Source organism: Macaca mulatta, chromosome 8 (genome assembly GCF_049350105.2).
Source record: "Macaca mulatta isolate MMU2019108-1 chromosome 8, T2T-MMU8v2.0, whole genome shotgun sequence".
In the NCBI taxonomy this organism is placed as follows: Eukaryota; Metazoa; Chordata; class Mammalia; order Primates; family Cercopithecidae; genus Macaca; species Macaca mulatta.
The window spans coordinates 42,059,587-42,079,643 of NC_133413.1; the positions used below are offsets into that span (position 1 = coordinate 42,059,587).

General features: G+C 41.6%; 1 protein-coding gene and 1 long non-coding RNA gene across 18 annotated transcripts in view; one reads left to right on the forward strand and one right to left on the reverse strand.

Annotated features, from left to right (window-relative positions):
* The window catches only part of IDO2 (indoleamine 2,3-dioxygenase 2), a 69,765-nt gene extending 57,196 nt beyond the window's left edge, over positions 1–12,569 (forward strand). For 15 of the 17 annotated variants that reach the window (XM_015145223.3, XM_028852614.2, XM_015145224.3 and 12 more), the window contains 3 exons: positions 1,909–1,960; positions 9,097–9,245; positions 11,107–12,569. In XM_015145223.3, the coding sequence (XP_015000709.2) occupies positions 1,909–1,960; positions 9,097–9,245; positions 11,107–11,462 (557 nt within the window). In that variant the 3' untranslated portion in view covers positions 11,463–12,569. The remainder of the gene's footprint in view (positions 1–1,908; positions 1,961–9,096; positions 9,246–11,106) is intronic. The other 2 variants (XM_077943537.1, XM_077943535.1) reach the window with 1 other exon arrangement.
* Positions 1–20,057, reverse strand: part of LOC144330777 (uncharacterized) — a 64,361-nt gene that overhangs the window by 19,942 nt on the left and 24,362 nt on the right. The window contains exon 2 of the long non-coding RNA XR_013397255.1: positions 17,043–17,133. This is a non-coding gene — a long non-coding RNA (uncharacterized LOC144330777). The remainder of the gene's footprint in view (positions 1–17,042; positions 17,134–20,057) is intronic.

Consider the following 20,057-nt stretch of genomic DNA (forward strand, 5'->3'; position numbering starts at 1 on the left):
CTCTAACACAGTATTGAGTGGAAGTGCTGATCTTTGTTTAGTTTCACATTTAAAGAAAAGGTTGTTTTTAATATCTCACTGTTAGGCATAATATGCACTGTAGGCTTTCTGTGGATTCCTTTTATCCATTTAAGAACATCTCCTCTTATTCCTAATTAGCTGAAGTTTTCTGCGTGTTTGTTTTAATCGTAAATGGATTTCTTACATCTACTGAAACCATTTTACATAAAAGATATTTCACACCTATTGAAATGGTCATTTCGTTTTTCCTCCTTTAATATGTTAAGTTGGACAAAATATTAAAGTATTGCCCGTCATTCTGCTTCAGCAAAAAGTAGTAGTGTTTTTAGCAGTTTTGGTGAAAAGAGAGCATCAAATAAGAAAGACATAGAAGTAGGACCCAGTAAAAACCTAGCGCACGGGGCATTGCCATATGTGAGCAGACAGAATGTGGTACCACCAAGGAGCATCTGGAGGGCTGGAGGCTGAAGGAAGATGAGTCACCCAGGCTCGTAGACACTTCAGAGAAATTAGGGAGCAGGAAGAAGAAATAGGATCAAAGACTATGTATGATGGTTGGAAAAGGAAGTTGATGGTATGGAGATGTTATCATTTGGGTCTCACATAAAGATGTAGATAGATAGATGATAGATAGATAGATAGATAGATAGATAGATAGATAGATAGATAATAAGTAGATGTTATTATTTAGTCCTCACATAACAGATGTAGATAGATAGATTAGATAGATGATAGATAGATAGATAGATAGATAGATAGATAGATAGATAATAAGTAGATGTTATTATTTAGTCCTCACATAACAGATGTAGATAGATAGATTAGATAGATGATAGATAGATAGATAGATAGATAATAAGTAGATGTTATTATTTAGTCCTCACATAACAGATGTAGATAGATAGATTAGATAGATGATAGATAGATAGATAGATAGATAGATAATAAGTAGATGTTATTATTTAGTCCTCACATAACAGATGTAGATAGATAGATTAGATAGATGATAGATAGATAGATAGATAATAAGTAGATGTTATTATTTAGTCCTCACATAACAGATGTAGATAGGTAGATTAGATAGATGATAGATTGATAGATAGATATATAGATAGATAGATAGATTAGATAGATAGATATCTCAGAAACAAAGACACAGACAGAGATCTCAGTAAGATAGGCATATGCCAGGTGACAGAATTCAGAGGTGTCCCGCTACGTGAAAACAATAGAACAACCTTCAAAAGTTGATGAAAAGAAATTTAGTACAAATACGAGGGCAGGCTTCCTTACATACAAGTTAATAAACTGGAAGAATCAGTGATCCCCAAACACTGGAATAGATCAGAAGCAGTTGTTTATATTAATGAAGGCAGCTAAACATGAAGCTGAGCAAACCTGTCTCTGACCTAGTGTGGCAATCCCTGGGCAAAGGACACTTGCTCCGCTCCTGTGTCCTTTGCTGAATATTCAGACCTTCAGTTCAGCATCGGTGAATTTAGTTTTCATCTCTTGTGAAAGCCTTGAGAGTGGTGATTCTCTCTGCTTTTCTTCTCCTCCCTTCCCTCATTTTCTCAAACATCGCCTTTTTAAAATATGAAATTTTAAAAGATGGCCTTGATCTCTTTTTTGTTGTTATTAAGTACAGAGAAAGGAAGAACCACAAATAGAAAAGGGCAGCATGTGGAATAGTTTGGAAGTTCTGGGAGCACCCATGAGGGCAACTGCAGAAGAGAACATTCTATCCCCCACTGTTGCAGCTTTCATTCCAGGTCTCTGTGCATATCAGATAGGGAAGGAGCTCCTGGAGAGCAGCAGGGTCCATGCACATGTAACCAACTGCTTTATTTGCCTGTAGCAAAGTTCACATTTTGATTGCTTTTCCAGATCATGTAGATCCAGACATATTTTATTCAGTCATCCGGATCTTTCTCTCTGGGTAAGTATAGTTCACTTGTTTTCCTGTGTGACGTCTCTGTAGCATTGACTGAATGTGTAAGGGGAGAAAGAGACAGAAGCTTCCTAGCATAAGAAACATACCAAGTGACCCTTGCTAGGGATCCACTCTCAGGTAAAAGAAGTGGGATACTATCTGCACGACAAATAACACTGAGGGCTAAATAGTTCCGTTCAAACTGTTTGCTCCTAGGCAATCTAGATCCATTTATATTCACTTTTCTTAGAATTATAGCTCAATGACAGAGGAGAAGAAAAACACAGTATGTCACTCACACAGTTCTATCACTTACATCTACTTTTTCCTCTTGTTATTAAGGCAGGTAGAGGGGTGGGGAGTGTAGTATAGGGTTGGATAGCATTGAAGCTTTCTTCTAAAGTTCCTGGAAGAGCTACGCTATGGTTTGAATGAATGTGTCCCTCCAAAATTAATATGTTAAAAACTAATTATGATGATGAGGTATTCGAAGGTGCGGCCTCTGGGAGGTGATTATGTCTCCTCTGAGAGGAGAAAACAATCCCCATGCGTGGAACTAACGCCCTTATAAAGGGGCTGGATGGAGCTCATTTGGCCCTTTTTGCTCCTTTTTTTTTCAATTCCCTGTCCCTTCCACTATGTGAGGACACAGGACTTGAGGCATTACCTTGGAAGTGGAGACCAGGCCCTCACCAGACACTGAACTTGCCGGCACCTTGGTCTTGGACTTCCCAGCCTCCAGAACTGTGAGAAATACATTTCTGTTATGGGTAGTCTCCAACTCAATATGGTTTGACTTACCATTTTTTGACTTTATGTTGGTGCAAAAGCATACATATTCCATAGAAACTACTTTGAGTACCCATATGACCATTCTGTTTTTCACATTCGGTACAGTATTTAATAAATTCCATAACATATTCAACATGTTGACATACATAAGCTTTGTGTTAGGTGACTTTGCCCAACTGTGGGTTAATGTAAGTGTTCTGAGTGCATTTAAAGGCAGCTAAGGTGTTTGGTTGGTCAGATGTATTAAACGCATTTTTGCCTTATGATATTTTCAACTTACAATGGGTTTATCAGGATGTAACCTACTGTGAGTTAAGGAACATCTATATTTACAAATTACCCAGTCTAATGTATTTTGTTGTAGCAACAGGAACAGACTAAGACACTACCCCAAACCATTTGTTTCATATTTTCTGAGTACTCTTCTTTTGTCACATGGCTTAAGATTTCTCCACAGAGAGAACTCTACTATTATTTTATTTTATTTTTGAGACAGAGTCTTGCTCTTTTCACCCAGGCTGGAGTGCAGTGGCACCATCTTGGCTCATGGCAACCTCTGCCTCCTGGGTTCAAACAACTCTCCTGCCTCAGCCTCCCAAGTAGCTGGGATTACAGGTGGCTGTCACCAAGCCTGGCTAATTTTTGTATTTTTAGTAGAGATGGGGTTTTGTCATGTTAGTCAGGCTGGTCTCGAACTCCTGACCTCAGGTGATCTGCCTGCCTTGGCCTCCCAAAGTGTTGGGATTACAGGCGTAAGCCACCACGCCTGGTTGATAACTCTACTTTTAGATACTTGCTTTGCTTAAACAAATTAGCCATTCCTTCCTTGACATGTTTTAATCAGATTGCCTTCCTATTAACTTTGGAAATTAAGAGTTTTTGGTTTGTTTTTGTTTAATTTTTAAACAGTGAAAAATGAAAGGTGGAGGCAATCGCTGGATGAGGTGAATATGTCAAATAGATATCATCTAGTGGGCCATCTTATTAACTAGGAGATACCTGAAATGCTATCAATGGAAATAATCTGAAGCTGTGTCTGGATATAGCAAGAGACATGCAAATGCTAAAAATCTACTGTATTACATTGGTGAAAGGACAGAGTAGCAACACATACTAAGTATTTTCTCCAGATTGGATGGGTCTGACGTGTGAAGCACTTCAAACAGAGTCCAGCCTGAGAGAGAGTGGGGGTGGAATCCTCCTTGTAGAGGGTACAGAGTGGAAGCAAAAAGATTTCCAAGATTGAGAGTAATGGGTGCATGGTTTATGGGGAAAAGGGAAAACAAAAAGAAGGGTGCAGAAATGGAGCTGAGAGTGTACTTAGTATTTGGACTTTCTCTGTATACCTTTGAAGGATTAGAAAAAGAAAAATGGACCATTTTTAAAAATTTCCTGCTACCACATAGTGGCCTTATACTATAGATGCAGAAACAGACTGGCACTTAGGAAGCACCTAATTCTGGAAAATCCCTTTGTGCTTCACATTGCTCTCTAAATCTATATGTTTTTCCTTGTTACACGACAATTTACCACAAAGTTAGTAGCTTAAAACAATACGCCTTCATCGTTCCACAATTCTGTAAGTCAGAATCACAGGCAAGCTCAACTGACTTTTCCATTTAGGGTCTCAAACGGCCAAAGTCAATTTATCTGTTGGGCTGGGCTCTTAACTGAAGATCAGGGGAAGAATTCCCTTCAAAACTCATTTAGGTTGTTTTCAGAATTCAGTGTTTTGTGGTTCCAGAACTGAGATCTGTTTCTTTGCTGGCTGTCAGACAGGAGCTGCTCTCAGCTTCTTGAGGCATCCAGTATTCCTTGTCATGTGGTTTCTTCCATCTCTGTATTGGCACTTTTTTTTTTTTTTTTGAAGACAGAGTCGTGCAGTGGCATGATCTCGGCTCACCACAACTCCGCCTCCCGGGTTCAAGTGATTCTCCTGCCTCAGCCTCCCGAGTAGCTGGGATTACAGACACCCACCACCAGCCCGGCTGTATTTGTTGTAGAGACGGGGTCTCACCATGTGGGCTAGGCTAGTCTCAAACTCCTGACCTCAGGTGATCTGCCCACCTTGGCCTCCCAAAGTGCTGGGATTACAGGCATGAGCCACCAGACCCGGCCTTTTTGCTTGCTTTTTAAAAAATATTTTTATTTAGGAGAATGGAGATATTTCATGTGTAGATGACACATATTCATTCCTTTTAGTTTTAGTTTCCACTCACATTAAATTTCTTGAGGAAGTTATTAGCCCTTGCAAAAAAACCATCTCATTTTTTTCCTACCAAAACTTCCCGTTTTCTTGGGGTTGCTACAAGAAAGGTTAAAAATAATCATGCCTACAGATATTTGAAAGGAAAATAGTTCCTCTTTTTTCACAGTAGCAGCTTGTACCTGAGAATGTATGGAGCAATATTTGGATTGCTCAAAGAAACACCCTTTCCCTTCCTCAGACTAGAATTGCAAGCTAGAGAACATGAGTTTTGAAAGTAGATGTGCTTCTTTTATCTTTTTGGACTTTCATGCTGATATTTGCTCTGTCACCTTCAATGTGACATCTCTTCAGGGCAAGGCACTGAAAACAGATTGATTAATGTCCCTTGACCATTTGAGACACTGGATGGCTCTTTTAAGCTGGCCACGTTCTTTCAAGAACTATGCTTGGGTCTACATATTCTGGCTATATAATACATACTTATAGGATGCTATTTTTAAATCATTCATTTATCACATATTTAGTGAGTGCCTACCCCATGCCAGTTCTAGGTGCTGGGAATAAAGCAGTAAAACCAACCCTCAACTTGGCCCCTCTGGAGCTTACATTTCCATGGTGAGGGATGGACAATTAATACACAAGTAAATCTAATAGAAGCATCATACAATATACATTACAACAATAAGCACAATGAAGAAATGGAAAGCAGGATAGAGTGTATGAGGGACTGTTGAATACAGTGGCCAAATTTTCTTGTTTATTGTGGTCCAAGAGTGCCACAACCCTCTATGACATTTGAGCAGATACCTGGAGGAAGCGAGGGAGTGAGTCGCAAGAAGGAATGGCAAGTGCAATGTCCCTGAGGTGGGAGCGTGTTGGTCATGGTGGAAGAGCTGCAGGAAGCCAGCAGGACTGCAAAACTCAGGGGAGAATGAGAAAGAGTGAGGTGACAGTAGAGACCGGATCGTGTAGAGCTTTGTCAGCTTCTCTTCTGAGTAAGATGGACAACATTGACACGTTTTGAAAAGAATAACAACGTGATCTGCCTTCAGTTGCAAATCATCTCTGTATTGACTGAGTAGGAAACAGACTCCAAGAATTAAGATGGAAACAGGGAAAATATTTAAGAAGCTATCACTACAATCCAGGGTGGTGGCTTGTACTAGGGTACAAGGGCTAAAAGTGTTGAGAAATGATCAGATTGTGGATATGTACTGAAATCAAAGTTAATGGAAAGATGTGAGTCAAAGATAATTTGCAGGTTTTGGGGGCCTGGTTCACTGAAAGAACAGAGACATCATTTACTCCAATGAGGAAGACTATAGGAGAAGCAGGTTTAGCAAAGGAGAAAGGAAATCAGGAGATCAGTTTAGGGACACATTCATATAAAGTAGGTAGTTGGATATATGGGTCCGGAATATAGGGGAGAGGTCCAGCTATAGGTGTAAATAGCTTTTTACATTTCTAAATAGTCAGGATATAGGCTTTGTTTTTTCTTTTTTTAAGACAGAGTCTCGCTCTGTCACCCAGGCTGGAGTGCAGTGGCACAATCTTGGCTCACTGCAACCTCTGTCTCTGGGTTCGAGCGATTCTCCTGCTTCAGCCTCCCAAGTAGCTGGGACTACAGGTGTGCACCACCATGCCAGGCTAATTTTTATATTTTTAATGGAAATGTGGTTTCACCATGTTGACCAGTCTGGTGTCAAACTCCTGACCTCGAGCGATCTCCCCACCTGGGTCTCCCAAAGTGCTGGGATTACAGGCGTGAGCCACCCCATCCAGCTGGGATATAGTTGTTTTCTAAATCTATGAGGCTAGATAAAACCATTTGGAAATTGAGAGTAGTGAGCAGTCCATGGACTGACCCTTTGAGAGTGCAACATTTAGCAGTACTCAAGATGGGAAGGAGCTAGTGAAAGAGCCCCGAATAACTACATAAGACCATCAACTGGATTACAAAGAAAAACCCGAACAAGTGTGCCCATATATCACCCAATAGCAGTTATGTCTTTCATATTTCTTCCCCATAAAATGTTCATCAACTTTATTGGACCAGGGTCTTAACGGACAAGTCACAAAACCTCTCTGGAGCCTATTTTGTTTTTCAACAGCTGTAGGAAGCAAATATAAATTGGGAAAACAAAGGCTCAGAAAGATTTGTACAAAGTTAAACAGTAATGAAAAGGGAGCTGGGATTCCCATTCACTCTAAAAATTATGATAAAATAGCTAGTATTCATTGAATGCTTAACATGTTCCAGGCCCTGGGCAGGTATTATTTTAATTAGTTCTCACAATAATCCAATAAGGTAGATACTAATTTTCTCAGATGAGAAAGCTGAGGCTCAGAGAGGTTAATTAACTAAGCCAAGGCTCACTATTAATAAATAGCAAAGCTAAAATTAAATTCCATATCTGATAGAGGTAGAGGCCTTATTCCTAATAGCTGCAGCCTGTCAGGACCTGGCAGTAGTAACCTCTCCTTTCCTCTTCCCGCCATTCCCCTGCACTCTTTCTGTACCACATCTCTTTTCAGACTGATGGTGCCCGAGTTACGAAGGCCACCGTGCTATTTACCCAGTGAAAGCCGTAGCACAGCCAACCCAAGGAGCCCCCAGTGACAACAACCTGGCTCCCTACAGCACTTCCAGCCTCAGAGCAGTATTTGGAAAATATCACGAACAGCAAACATGGCAGTCTGTCTGTGGCTTTTGTATGTGTATATGGTGTGTGCGTGTGTCCCTTCTCGAGCAAAATGACGTTCAGAATTACAGAAAAAAGGTGCCACATCAATGTAAATCTGTTATTTAAACTCATAACAAAGAAAGTAACTTGTTTCTGGCTATAGGAGGAAAAGACGATATTCCTTAGTAAAAATGGAAATCCACATATGAGGTTCTTGTAGAAATGAAGATGGAAAATTGCAAGTTTGGGGATCAAGTTCTGTTTCTATCATCCTTTAACAGTGTGATCCTGGAACCTTAATTGCTTTAAGTCTTTGTTAGTTATCTATGAAATGAAGTATTAAAAAAAAAACCCAAAAACCTGTCCTGATCTACACACAAGAAGTCAAATGAGAAAATGAATGCGAAGATGCTTTATAAACTATACAGCATGGTAGGTGCAAATGTGACATGAGCTTGTTCTTGTTTTGGACTCATTATAAAGTCATGCCCACACACTCTGTGATTGTTCAAGACTATGCAAAGTCAGACACAGGAAAATGAGTAAAACAGATGGAGGCATAAAGAGGGGGAACTCAGAGAAAACAGTGAAGAACAGGAATCAGAGAGACAAAGAAGGAGAGGAAAGGTGGGGAGGAGAAGAGAGGGAAGGGAAGGGAGGAGAGAACAGCTGCTTCGTGGAGCATGGCCGGCAGCCCAGTCCCAGCCTTTCTGCGTGTCCCTGACTTCAGCCTCTGGTAAGGCACAGGCTTGCTCTGTGCTTCCTGCTGTTACTCTTCTCATCCATCCTTATTATCAATACCTGTGGTCAATAAAGTATTTGATAAAGGCATCCTCAAAGTCAGGTAACATCTGTACATTACAGATTACAAAGTTAGGTAATATCCAGCATTGATAGTTTATTGTGATGACTTGTTAACAATTATCACTGTTTCAGGGAAGGGCAAAGGGGTGTGTGTGTGTGTGTGTGTGTGTTTTCATTTGTGTGTATCCGTGTATGCAATTGTGGGTTTTTGTGTATATTTGTGAGGCTCTTTACTTGGCAGAGTTATAAGTATCTGGTCATCAAGGTTGAGATTAGCGAAGGAAGTGAAGAAGATTTTTCCAGAGCCCCTGAAATGTTCCTGTTGAGCAGCACTGAGGACATCTTTATAACCGAGTATTTGCAATAAATATGTCATGGGACCAGTGCTACAAACTCCTCTCTAAATAGCCTTTACTTCTCTGGAATAACCCTTTAGATGAGGAAGAACAGGGCTATGAATTTATAGCTTGTTATGAAGCTGGAGTGAAGATGATGCTTTAGTACTTATCCTACAAAGATACCCCCAATCCCTCACCCTAAAATTACCGTTGAAATCATTTTCCCTTTCTCCTTCACTCTCAGTTTCCATGTCAGAAAATGTACCATTACCTCCCTGCACCCTTTTCTTCTCTCTCACTTTTACTCTTGCTTAGATGGAAAGATAACCCAGCAATGCCTGCAGGGCTGATGTATGAAGGAGTTTCCAAAGAGCCCCTGAAATACTCGGGCGGGAGTGCAGCTCAGAGCACAGTGCTTCATGCCTTTGATGAGTTCTTAGGCATTCGTCATAGCAAGGAAAGTGGTAAGTCAGACATTTTGTTTTCCCTTAAGAGGAGAGGGGGGAAGAGAAGAGGGATTTTTGTTTTTTTTTTTTAACCAATTGATAAAACCAAATATAAATTAAAATGTAATGAAGTTTATACTTCTCTAAGTCAGCCAAGAAACCACATGACCGCCAATGTTTTTGTGTCAAGTCAATTAATATTGGAATATCAGATCTCAGCTTGATCTTGGGTTTTACTTCCAAATCTTAAAATGTTGCTCTGTTTCCAACTGTTCACTATCACTTTGGTTTGGATCTTTAGAAACTAGCTTCCTTTTTCTGAAATGGGGGAGAGATGTAGAGTTTGAAGGCTATGAGCCTGGGCCAGCTGGAAACAGGTCTGGGCTCTTCCGAGAAAGTCCTTCCCCACAAAATGGTGCAACCTCTAGCCAAATCTACTTATACTAGCAGAGGGATCTATCACCCTGGAAGCTTGAAATTGCTCATTTTCTTTTTTTTTTTTTTTTTTTTTTTGAGACGGAGTCTCGCTCTGTCGCCCAGGCTGGAGTGCAGTGGCGCTATCTCGGCTCACTGCAAGCTCCGCCTCGCGGGTTTACGCCATTCTCCTGCCTCAGCCTCCCGAGTAGCTGGGACTACAGGCGCCCGCCACCTCGCCTGGCTAATTTTTTTGTATTTTTAGTAGAGACGGGGTTTCATTGTGTTAGCCAGGATGGTCTCGATCTCCTGACCTCGTGATCCGCCCGTCTCGGCCTCCCAAAGTGCTGGGATTACAGGCTTGAGCCACCGCACCCGGCCGAAATTGCTCATTTTCTTACCTGCCAGGATCAAGTTAAGTTTTTAACAGTTGCAAACAAGACACTTCATACTATGGAGTTTTCAAGTTGGATTAGAAGAAAAAGAATCACCAGAACTTAGTGTCATAGATTCAAGTTGGTTCTTTAGAACTGTGATAATTTTTCATGGATTTTGGCATTTGGTGATGTCAGTGGTTGATTTACTTACCATGCATACTATTAAACCCATAATGAATTTCCTATAAATATCTATTGATTTGATTTTTAAACCATTTGGCGTCAAGAGGCTGTTACTAAAACAGTGACTCATTCTTTATCTTTTTTGCCTTCACAGTTCTCTATAACTTTCTCCTTTTCTTATGCTCCCTCCAAAACAAAGCACTGAGGAAAACAAAATTCACCAGAGTATTCAGCTAGTCAGTTCAAGGGTTTGTGTCCTACATTTGAAGATACTCCTCATAGCAGCTACCAACTGGATACTTCATTTACATTTGTTATGTAATAAATATTTATACATTGGCAAATAAATCTAGTGCCAACTCTGTCATCTGAGATGTGCTTACTTTGTTTCCTCTTCTCCATCTCCTGTCAACAGTTAGAAATATGCATTTGAGTATGTGAAGTCTGCAAACGAAAGGGCCAAGGTAGATTTGAATTAGAACACCAGCAACAGTTTCTGGTGCATTCCTGTCTGAAAAAGCAGACAAGATTGGGTACCAGCGTGGCTCACACCTGTAATCCCAACACTTTGGAAGCCTGAGGTGGGGGGATCGCTTGCACCCAGGAATTCAAGACAAGCCTGGGCAACATAGCAAGGGCCCATCTTTACTAAAACAAATACAAAAAATATTAACTGGGTGTGGTGGCGCACACCTGTAGTTTCAGCTACTCAGAAGACTGAGGTGGGAGGATCACTTGAACTCAGGGGCAGAGGTGGCAGTAAGCTGAGATCACACCACTGCACTCCAGTCTGGGTGACAGAGCAAGACCCTATCTTGAGAAAAAAAAAAAAAGCAGCAGCAGCAGATGAGCTCTGCTATATTTCCATGTGGAGCTATGACATTATGTTGTATTGTTTCTTTCAGCTGACTTTCTGTACCGAATGAGGGATTACATGCCTCCTTCCCATAAGGCCTTCATAGAAGACATCCACTCGGCACCTTCCCTGAGGGACTACGTCCTGTCCTCTGGACAGGACCACTTGCTGACAGCCTATAACCAGTGTGTGCAGGCCCTGGTAGACCTGCGGAGCTATCACATCACCATGGTCACCAGATACCTCATCACAGCTGCGGCCAAGGCAAAGCGTAGGAAGCCAAACCATCTCCCAGGGCCTCCTCAGGCTTTAGAAGACAGGGGCACAGGTGGAACTGCAGTTATGAGCTTCCTTAAGAGTGTCAGGGATAAGACCTTGGAGTCAATCCTTCACCCGCATGGTTAGGAGAATGCGCTCTCCCCAGCAATGCAGAGCCCCCATGGAGGGCAGGTGGGCCTGGAGAATGAGGGTCAGGGTTCTGCCTGGGATCATCCAGGAAGGATCTCAGCCCTATTCATGTTCCTGCTCTACAGAGCACCATAATCTCCTTGTCGAGAACTGTTGACCTCACAAAGGAGAGTTGATGTGGCCAAGACTTTCCTTCTCTACCTGATCACTGCTTAACAGCAAGTATCATGGATACTTCCTCATGCAGAACCCCCCAAGAGGAGTGACTGTACCCCATTCTCTTCGCCAAGTAATAGAAAACCAATCTGAATTTCAAAAATCAGATAAAATTGCCCGGGGATACATTACCTGCTGATTTTCTTAAAAAACAAATTCACAAGCCTGTAATCCCAGCACTTTGGGAGGCCAAGATGGGCGGATCACGAGGTCAGGAGATCGAGACCATCCTGGCCAACATGGTGAAACCCCGTCTCTGCTAAAAAATACAAAAAACTAGCCGGGCGAGGTGGCGGGCGCCTGTAGTCCCAGCTACTCGGGAGGCTGAGGCAGGAGAATGGCGTAAACCCGGGAGGCGGAGCTTGCAGTGAGCTGAGATCCGGCCACTGCACTCCAGCCTGGGCGACAGAGCGAGACTCCGTCTCAAAAAACAAGCAAACAAACAAAAAAACCAAATTCACTTAACAATTCATTAAGTTCCTACTGAGCACTGCCTCCAAGATTAGAACAAGGATTTCTGTGGTCCCAGACCAGCCCTCTTCTCCCTGAATGTGTTGAGTTTGGTGGCAGGAGGTTGGAAATGCTCCAGTGGAGATGTGGAAGAAAGAGGATGCTGACAATAAGGACTTGGATGTCACCAGTGTGAAAATGAGCAGTTAATGATACAGGAACGTTGAGAACGGATGAGACTTTCCACGTGGTACCTAGATTTGCAAATTGTATTGTAATGCCTTTCTTTATTTTTAGAAGAATTATTCTGTCTTCTTACTCTGAAAATCTGTATTTGTAAAATGAAAGAATGGATCTTATATAAGTAAATAAGAAAACTGGGAATAAGTAGTAAATCGATGTGGTTAGTGTGCAAATAAATGTAAATGCTTTTATTGACTTGGTTTCTATCTCAAGAGCTCATTCCACCTGGCAGTAGAAAATGAGAAAATTTTAATCAGGCCAATTTATTTATTTATTTATTTTTGAGACGGAGTCTCGCTCTATCATCCAGGCTGAAGTGCAGTGGCGTGACCTCTGTTCACTGCAACCTCTACCTCCTGGGTTCAAGTGATTCTCCAGCCTCAGTCTCCTGAGTAGCTGGGATTACAGGTGCCCACCACCGTGCCTAAGTAAAGTTTTTGGGGTTTTTTTGTCTTTTTAGTAGAGACGGGTTTCACTATGTTGGCCAGGCTGATCTTGAACTCCCAACCTCAAGTGATCCACCTACCATGGTCTCCCAAAGTGCTAGGATTACAGGCCTGAGCCATTACACCCAGTCAATCAGACCAATTTAGAATAAAATAAATTCTGTTAATTGAAGGTTGCCCCTCACCCTCCATGCTGTGCACACACATATACCTGGAATAGCTTCTGAATTCCAGGGAGCCTATCTAGTATCTTGATCACTGAGCAGCCTCTGCCAAGTTCATATATGCTAAGAAGTCCCTCTCCTCACGTGGACACTGGTCAAGTGCAACCTGTGGCCTGTGTCATCATGTCTCAAAGCCCTTCACATTCTCCAGCCCTCAAGGTCCTATCACAATACCTGGAAAAATATCTGACTACTTCCCACCTGCCCTAGGAATATTTGGAGACTGTTATAACCACAGCAACCATCTCCTCTTTCCAGTGTCATGAGGGAAAGAGAATTTTGCAGGCTTGTGAACTCTCGGGGCCCTTGGTAGGACGCCATGAACCAGTGTCTTCCACCTGGGGCACGGGGAGGGCCCTTCCTGTCCTATCTCCACAGGGCTTGGTCTGGCAAAGATGAGGTGGACAGGAAAGACCAAGAGCTTCTTCTCAGAGACACTTTCAGATGCTCTTCCCTGCTGCTGACATTGCCCTCTCTTCTCTAACCCATAAGGAATAATCCTTTTCTAGTCTGGATGGGCCAAGGAAAATGCCTGGCTCTGACGGTATCCTCTCTGCCTGTTGTTCAGGTCAGAGTCTCAGCTCAAAGACTTAGGCTACCATGACTCAGAACGCCTTTTCTCTATGCATGCTGTTCTTGTGTTTGAAAAGTCTATTTTGAACCTCAAAAAGTGAGCATGAATATATTTGTTGTTCTTTGATTTGCTCTGGGATCAGTAAACTCAGCCAGTCTTAACTACCTGGGCTGAGCGTGTGCCATGGTCCAAGGATGTGGACAGGTGGCAGAAGAGGACAGAAGCACATTGGTGAATAATCCAAACCATTATTCCTCCCCACTGTCACGCTCAGGTATAAAGCTCATGACCTTTAGAAGAAGATTTGTTTGATTTCTGACTTTCCCGTTTTTAAAACAATGTTTTTTGACCAATTTCAGAAAGTCACTAATTCTCAGATTCCTATTTCTTATAAAATCGAGATGATCAGATGGGTCTCAAGGTAGATACAAATAACAGAAGTGATAGTGCCTGGCACAAAGGGAAAATGTCAACAAAAGTTTATTTGGTTATGAGGTGGGGCTCAGAGCATAGATTGCATATATATAGTCAAAAGAGAACATTATATTCCTCCAGCTTCTTGAATCCAAAGCAATAAAATGATCGTTTCTTATTTGGATATGTGGGGAGGTAGAAACTGACAAAACTATGGGCTTCAAGAGCTGAAAAACCACGCCAGGAGTGGTGGCTCACACCTGTTATTCCAGCATTTTGGGAGGCCGAAGTGGGTGGATCATCTAAGGTTGGGAGTTCGAGACCAGCCTGACCGACATGGAGAAACCCCATGTCTACTAAAAATACAAAATTAGCCAGGCACACCTCTAATCCCAGCCACCCAGGAGGCTGAGGCAGGAGAATCGCTTGAACCTGGGAGGTGGAGGTGGAGGTGAGCCAAGATCGCGCCATTACACTCCAGCCTGGGCAACAAGAGTGAAACTCGTCTCAAGAAAAAAGAAAAAAAAAAAGCTGAAAAATCTGGGTTTGTATTCCAGCTTTGTCACTGACAGACATGTTGTCTAAACTTTCATAGCCACAGTTTGCTTATTTATAAAAGAGGTGATTTCATAATTACTGTATGGAGCTAAATGGTGGTTATCACATTACCATTCTCCCTGTTTGGTCTTTGAACCGGAGAGAATCATGTCTAGGGGTTCCTAAGAACCAGAACACAGCTTGGAACTGCTGTCTACCTCCTTGTAGTTGGTGAATAAAAGGGATATGACACCCAATCAAGCAAGAAAAGTGAGATAGAATCTGGATTTGTCTTGAAATCATGTAGACATGTAGTGAGTGATGCAAGGACCTTTGAGTATTGAAGAAAGGATGCCACAGTCGCTTCAGCTTTTAAACTTAGACCTGTACTAAATGGGGACCTATTTTGTGACTTAGTGTTACAGGCTTAACAAGTAATCATCTTAATTGGTTTACTTTTAAAGGATTCAAGTGCATTCAAAAAGGCCACAAAACTTGACACAGAATTTTCAATAAATATTGAATAAATGGAAAACTGGATAAATTAAATGAGGTAGGAAGAGAAGTGTACAAAATTTTATCTTTCAAAGCCTTCAGAATATGTTGTGTTTGCTTGTTGTCATTAAGCCTTATACACGAGGATGAAATAAAAGCAAATGTTTTTATTTTGTTTGCTAATGAGCAACAATGAACCAATTAACCTAGTTCATCTGTCGGGTATGATTTTCTGGAGCAAGGAATTCCATTTTCAGCTTGATGTATAATGGTCAAGGTAAAGCTTCCACTACAGAACAGAACAAGGTTTTCTCAAGTATCCTAGGGATGAAGGGTATGCACACCAGTGAAAAAATGGCTATCTAATGTAGAAATATTATTAGGACAGTGTAGGGGTGTGACTGTTGAGCTTGAAGAAATGGCAGAGCTGGTGTTCAAACCTGAGTGTCTAATGTAGACATTTACTTATAACACAAGATGTACAAGCGGTTTACCTTGCTTAACTTTTTCTTTTTCTTTTTTTTTTTTTTTTGAGACAGAGTTGCTCTTGTTGCCCAGGCTGGAGTACAATGGCGCAGTCTCAGTTCACCGGAACCTCCACCTCCCGGGTTCAAGCGATTCTCCTGCCTCAGCCTCCACAGTAGCTGGGACTACAGGCATGAGCCACCATGCCTGGCTAATTTTGTATTTTTAGTAAAGATGGGGTTTCTCCATGTTGGTCAGGCTGGTCTGGGACCCCCAATCTCAGGTGATCCACCTGCCTCAGTCTCCCAAAGTGCTGGGATTACCGTGAGCCAATGTGCCTGGCCTGCTTAACATTTTTGAGTCATAATAGTCACATTTTACATGAAGATAATAGCTACTTTGCAGTGTTTTTGCGAAAAGTCAAGCTCATATATATTGTTAGATAATTGGCACTGAGTGAATGGTTGTACTGTGATGATGCTGCTTATTCCCTGAAGATCCTCATGGTCTGGATAAGAAGAAATGTCTAGGGAAGAAAAAGCATTAGGAGTAGGAAGTGTGTGCTCTCTCACGCTGTGAGTTCTGAGGCAAGTGGAGAAGAGGGAGGAAGACATGCAGTCGAGAAATGCTGCAGAGGCTGAGCACGGTGGCTCACACCTGTAAACCCAGCTGCTTGGGAGGCTGAGGAATGAGAATCACTTGAACCGGTGAGGTGGAGGTTTGCAATGAGTCGAGATCGTGGCACTACACTCCAGCCTGGGTGACAGAGTGAGACTCTGTCTCAAAAAAACAAAACAAAAAAAAAAAAAGAAAGAAAAAGAAAAGAAGAGGAATAAGTGTTGCAGAAACCCTTGGAGCATGTGTGGAGTCATGTGTGTATGTGCATGGAGGGAAGAGCAGAATTATGACTGAGGATAAACAGACTGAAAAACTGGCCCAGATTCAGATCCCAGGATAGACACACTCTGGTCTGGGACTTATGTTTTTTGGTTTTTTGTTTATGTTGTGTTTTGTTTGAGATGGAGTTTCACTCTTGTTGCCCGGGCTGGAGTGCAGTGGTGCATTTTTGGCTCATTGCAACCTCCGCCCCTCAGGTTCAAGTGATTCTTCTGCCTCAGCCTCCGGAGTAGCTGGAATTACAGGCATGCACCACTACACCTGGCACCCAGCTAATGTTTTTGTGTCTTTAGTAGAGATGGAGTTTCAGCATGTTGGCCAGGCTGGTCTCGAACTCCTGACCTCAAGTAATCTGCCCGCCTCGACCATCCAAAGTGCTGGAATTACAGGCGTAAGCCATCATGCCCGGCCTGTAAGTTTTGTTTCACAATAAGAACAAGAAGGTGCCATGAGATTATACTTTAGGTTCACCCAGATAAAATCAAAATGAATGGTAGTGTCTAACACACCATGGTTTCTCAACAATTGCAGAATAAATCCATACCCAGATTGAATGGAATAGAGGGGAGGTCTACAAGCTCTTGCCCTCAAAGATGGTTTTCTTCAGGATACTCACCCTTATTGCCAGGGGCCCAGTGGAGGTCAGGAAAATGCTTGTTTTCTTTCTATCTTAAGGAGGCTGCATCTTCAATTATTGTAAGTCAGTCCTGCAAATGGATGGAGTAGGTACCATTCATGTGTTCAGTGGGAAGCTTCACCAAATTTATGCTGACATATAGATCTCTCCTTTCAGTAACTTGATAAATATTTGAGATTCCTTAATTAAAACCTTACATCAGGCTTCTCCAGAGAAACAGAACACTATTTTTTATATATGTATATATATGTGTGTGTTTGTGTGTGTGTGTGTGTGTGTGTGTGTGTGTGTGTGTGTGTAGTCCTTTGGTATCAGTAGAAGATTGGTTCCAGGACCCCTGCAGATACCAAAATCAGGGGATGATCAAGTCCTTTATATATAAAATTGTAATATTTGCATGTAACCTATACACATCCTTCTGCATACTTTAAATCACCTCCAGATTCCTAATAATACCCATGTAAGTAGTTACTAATAATCCCATGTAAATAGTTAAGGTGTGTTTTTCAATTTGTATCATTTCTATTGTCATATTATTATTTTTTATTGTTTCATTTTTCTGAAAAGTGTTCATCTGTGGTTGGTTAAATCTACAGATGTCAGACATGAAACCTACAGATATTTGGGGGTCCAACTCTGTGTGTGCGTGTGTGTGTGTGTGCGTGTGTGTATGTAGATAGAGAGAGAGAGTGAGAGAGATAATGGAGGCTAGAAATTCCAAAAGCTACAGGATTGGCTAACAAGCTGGAGACCCAGGGAATAGCTTTGTTGCTGGTTATGTCTGAAGACCATCTGTAAGCACAATTCATAATTCTTTGTCTTAATTTTTTATTTTTAATTTTTGTGGGCACATAGTAGGTATATATATTTAGGAGGTACATGAAATGTTTTGATACAGGCATGAGATGTGAAAATAGCACATAATGGAGAATAGGGTAGCCATCTCCTCAAGCATTGATCCTTTGAGTTACGAACAATCCAATTACACTCTTTATTTTAAAATTTAAAATTTACAGGCCAAGCGCGGTGGTTCACGCCTGTCATCTCAGCACTTTGGGAGGCTGAGGCGGGCAGATCACGAGGTCAGGAGATTGAGAAAATCCTGGCCAACATGGTGAAACCCCGTCTCTACTAAAATACAAAAAATTAGTTGGGCGTGGTGGCATGCTTGTGTAGTCCCAGCTATTTGGGAGGCAGGGGAATCGCTTGAACCCAGGAGGCGCAGGTTGCAGTGAGCAAAGACCATACCACTGCACTCCAGCCTGGTGACAGAGCAAGACTCCATATCAAAAAAAAAAAAAAATACAATTAAATTATTATCGACTGTAGTCACCCTGTTGTGCTATCAAATAGTAGATGTTATTCATTCTTTCTATTTTTTTGTGCCCATTAACCATCTCCACCTGCCCCCAGCCCGCAACCACCCTTCCTAGCCTCTGGTAACCATCATCCTACTCTCTGTGTCATGAGTTTAATTTTTAGATCTCACAAATAAGTGAGAACATGCAGTGTTTGTCTTTCTCTGCCTGGCTTATTTCACTTAACATAATGATCTCCAGTTCCATCCAAGTTGTTGCAAATGACAAGATCTCATTCTTTTTATGACTGAATAGTACTCCATTCTAGATATATAACACATTTTCATTATCCATTCATATGCTAATGGAAACTTAGGTTGCTCCCAAATCTTAGCTTTCATAAACAGTGCCGCAGAAACATAGAAGTGCAGAAATTTCTTTGATAGACTAATTTTCTTTCTTTCTTTCTTTTGGGTGTATACCCAGCAGTGGGATTGCTGAATAATATGGTAACTTAATTTTTAGTTTTAGATTTTTAAGGAATCTCCAAACTGTTCGCCACAGTGGTTTTGGACTAGTATACATTCCCATCAAGAGTGTAGAAGTGTTCCCTTTTTTCCACATCCTTGCTAGCATTTGTTGTTGCCTATCTTTTGAATAAAAGCCATTTTAACTGGGATGCAGTGATATCTCATTGTAGTTTTGATTAACATTTCTCTGATGATCAATGATGTTGAGCACCTTTTCATGTGCCTGTTTGCCATCTGTGTATCTTCTTTTGAAAAATCTCTATTCAGGGCCGGGCGCGGTGGCTCAAGCCTGTAGTCCCAGCACTTTGGGAGGCCGAGACGGGCGGATCGCGAGGTCAGGAGATCGAGACCATCCTGGCGAACACGGTGAAACCCCGTCTCTACTAAAAAAATACAAAAAACTAGCCAGGCGAGGCGGCGGGCGCCTGTAGTCCCAGCTACTCGGGAGGCTGAGGCAGGAGAATGGCGTAAACTCGGGGGGCGGAGCTTGCAGTGAGCTGAGATCCGGCCACTGCACTCCAGCCCGGGCGACAGAGCCAGACTCCGTCTCAAAAAAAAAAAAAAAAAAAAAAAAGAAAAATCTCTATTCAGATCTTTTACCCATTTACCCGGATTCAATTATTTTTTCCTGTTGAGTTGTCTGAGCTCCTTATATATTCTGGTTATTCATCTTCTGTGAATGGGTAGTTTCCAAATATTATCTCCCATTCTGTGGGTTGTTTCTTCACTTTGTTGATTGTTTTCTTTGCTGTGCAGAAGCTTTTAAACTTGATGGGATCCCATTTATCTATTTTCGCTTTGGTTGCCTATGCTTGTAGGATATTACTCAAAAAGATTTTGCCCAGACTAATGTTCTGAAGATTTTCCCCCAATGTTTTCTTGTAGTAGTTTCATCATTTGAGGTCTTAGATTTAAGTATGTAATTCATTTTGATTTGATTTTTGTATTTGTTGATAGATAGGAGTGTAGTTTCATTTTTCTGCATATGGATATTCAGTTTTCTCAGCACCATTTATTGAAGAGTTTGTGTTTTCCTCAGTGTACCTTTGGCACCTTTGTCAAAAATGAGTTCACAGTAGGTGTGTGGATTTGTTTTCAGGTTCTTTATTCTGTTCCATTGATCTGTGTGTCTGTTTTTATGCCAATACCATGCTGTTTTGGTTACT